The sequence below is a fragment of the Eptesicus fuscus genome, chromosome 11, assembly GCF_027574615.1.
Source record: "Eptesicus fuscus isolate TK198812 chromosome 11, DD_ASM_mEF_20220401, whole genome shotgun sequence".
Classification (NCBI taxonomy): domain Eukaryota; kingdom Metazoa; phylum Chordata; class Mammalia; order Chiroptera; family Vespertilionidae; genus Eptesicus; species Eptesicus fuscus.
The window spans coordinates 28,927,262-28,930,404 of NC_072483.1; the positions used below are offsets into that span (position 1 = coordinate 28,927,262).

At 47.8% G+C, this 3,143-nt stretch overlaps 1 protein-coding gene across 1 annotated transcript; it reads left to right on the forward strand.

Annotated features, from left to right (window-relative positions):
• The first annotated feature begins 256 nt into the window (after window positions 1–256).
• LOC129150797 (endogenous retrovirus group K member 13-1 Env polyprotein-like) lies at window positions 257–2,514 on the forward strand. The gene is made up of 2 exons (XM_054723505.1): window positions 257–827; window positions 918–2,514. Exons 1-2 carry the CDS (start codon window positions 763–765, stop codon window positions 2,512–2,514), a joined length of 1,662 nt encoding a protein of 553 aa, XP_054579480.1. The 5' UTR covers window positions 257–762.
• Window positions 2,515–3,143: the final 629 nt, after the last annotated feature.

Sequence of the window (3,143 nt, forward strand, 5' to 3'; positions counted from 1 at the left end):
ATGCATTTTTAAAGGACATAGAAGGAAGGTTTGAAGGCTAATTTAGAAGTGTCTCAATAGAAGGTTGTGTAGGTGTAAGAAGGAGAAGAGATATGTTGTAAAGAAAGCAAATAATACAGGCCAGTAAGCCAGGAAGAGTAAGTAATTTGCATTCTGCCTCCCTAAACAGAGGGTAAATAGTTATGCCAAAGTACTTTGTGAGGGTCTAATAAAAGAAATCTAACAGTTACTGTTTTTTTTTAATCACTAGAGAAGCAGCGCGGCAGATAGTTAAACAATGCGGTACTTGCCCCACTACCACTACTGTACCCTCCTATGGCGTAAACCCCAGAGGGTTAATGCCCAATCAGCTATGGCAGATGGATGTTACTCATGTTGCCCCTTTTGGGAAATTAAAATATGTACATGTCACTATAGATACATTTTCTGGATTTATTATGGCAACTGCCCAAACTGGAGAAGCCAGTAAGCATTGTATTGCCCATTGCTTAAAATGCTTTGCCACCATGGGGCAGCCCAAATGTATCAAAACAGACAATAGACCAGGGTACACTGGTAAAAATTTCCAGGTATTTTGCAGTCAACTAGGAATCAGTCTAAAAACAGGAATTCCCTATAACCCTCAAGGACAGGGGATAGTAGAGAGAGCCAATGGGACTCTTAAAACTCAATTGCAAAAAATAAAAGAGGGGGAGCTATACCCTAGGTCAGCACATAACTATTTACATCATGCTCTCTTTATCCTTAATTTTTTAACTTTTGATGCTCATGGACAATCTGCTGCTCAGAGATTGTGGGGAGCCAGTAGTTCCCGCACTTATGCTCAGGTGCGCTGGAAAGATCCCCTAACAGGACAGTGGTATGGGCCCGATCCTGTATTAATCTGGGGGCGAGGCCATGTCTGTGTTTTCCCACAGGACGCCGAGGGGCCGCGCTGGTTACCAGAGAGGCTGGTTCGCCACGCAACAGTCCAGACATCCGAGAGGGAGGACCAGGACCCAACAGGAGGGTCGCAACGTCCCGGTTTATGTTAACAATACCAAGCTTCTTGGGGGGCCTTCGAATGGTCACCTCCAGGCGCACAACCCAGTGCCATACAACTTTTCCGCTATAGGAGAAGGCACTCCTATCTGTTTTTCCAAGAACGTGAGTGCAACGGGCTGTGTTACCCTCCAAGGGGTCACTTTTAAGGTCAACAGCTCCACCGTCGGATGGAATATCAATGTGATGAGCCTCGGGGGGCTGGGAACCGGACTAAATGCCTCTCTTCCCCGAGACGTCCTGCCATGTGAGAAACCATCCGATATACGAGAGCATTCCGTGCCCTGGGAGCGGTGCTACACCAATCAAGCTGTTGCCTTCCCGATCCAGGGCACCAACTCATCCATCATCAACTGGTCCGTCTTCAACAAGACCAGTTGGACTCAAGGACTCTATGAGGGACTCTGGAGCGTGGCTGGCGGTCCAATCCAGCTACTACTCTGGAAATTGGCTGCTGCTCTGAACACGGTCACAGCCGTGGTGACCTATCCGTCTAGTGATAAGAATAAGAACTGGACTGCAAGCAGCTGGACAGTTAATGTGACTGCCTGTGTGCCAGAGCCTTATGCCTTGCTAGTGGGGAAGGTGAATATTTCCCATCAAAGTCAGACCTTTAATGTTACTTGTGTAAATTGCCTGTTAACCAATTGTATTGCTAATGTACCTTGGGGAGAACAGGTGGTTGTTCTCCACCAGCCTGCCTTTGTAATGGTCCCGGTAAATCTCTCTGAGCCCTGGTATAATGATCATTCCCTCCAGGTGTGGAGGGAGGTGACCTCGGCCCTCAGCAGACCCCGGAGGTTCATTGGGTTGCTGATAGCCGGTGTCACGGCCTTGATAACCTTAATTGCCACGGCTGCAGCTGCTGCTGCGGCCCTTACCCAGGAGGTACAGACAGCTCATTTTGTCAATGATTTATCCAAAAATGTTAGCACAGCCTTAGGGACACAAGAGGCAATTGATAGAAAGATTGAGGAGAAGCTCAATGCTTTATATGACATGGTTATGTACCTAGGGGAAGAGATAGATGGGTTAAAGGTAAGGAACAAATTACAATGCCATGCTAACTATCAATGGATATGTGTTACGCCTCAGCCATACAACCAGTCCGTACATGGCTGGAATAAGGTAAAGGCTCATTTGTCAGGAATCTGGCACAATGCTAACGAATCCATAGACCTACTGAAATTACATGAGGAGATCCTAGGTCTGCAAAGTACAGACCCCCTTAAGGTAGATGCGGCAGAAACCGCCAAGGACTTTTTAAATCAGCTTATGCCCATGGTCCCCTCCACCTCTGACCTTCAACATGTGGCCCTTACCGTAGCCCTAGTAGGGGCCGTGGTAGTAGGGCTAGCGTGCCTTTTGCCTTTTCTGGTGCGCAGAGGAATCAGCGCTTTAACGCTTCTCCAAGCAGGCCTACACGAGGTTAAGCTCAAGGCCGGCCCACAAGGGCCTCTACATGTTGTATAGAATCATATTTTTAAGCTTGATTGCCTCCATAGGAAGCAGACAGGTAGTCAGAGTGCTGCATCTCGCCGCAAGGCGAGACTGGGTACTGGCTAGGTGCAGAGCAAAGCATCTGCAAGGGAAGGCCTTATAGTAGCTGGCCGTCTCTGACTTCCTCTGAAGGTATGTCTGATTTGCATAGAGGTTGGTATCATCTAAAGTAGATATAGTAGGAAAAAGGGCTCTGCCTCTCCTCCCCAAAAGATACCAAGAGCCTGAGGAGTGGCTGATGAGCCACGGGAGGAATCAGACCTCTACTTCCCTAGCCAGTTAAGGCCCACCCCGGTTCTTTTATTATAAAGGAAAGGGGGAAATGTGGGAGACCGTGAGAGGCAATCAGGTAAACAATCCAATAACCTTGTTTTCCCCGCTTTGCTGGGGCCTTTGCTTCCAAGAGTTGCAATAGGTTCTCAATAACAGGAAACAAGGATAGGGAAATTGACGGGGAGAGAAGTTTAAAGTGTATTTAGGATTCTGCTAAGGCGGAAAAAACATCCTGCCCGGGCTCTGACCTTTATGTTTGCACAAGCTGTTTTTGCCTATAAAAGGGGCTGAGAAATAAACTCGACGCGGCAGTCTTGAACTGTCCGTCC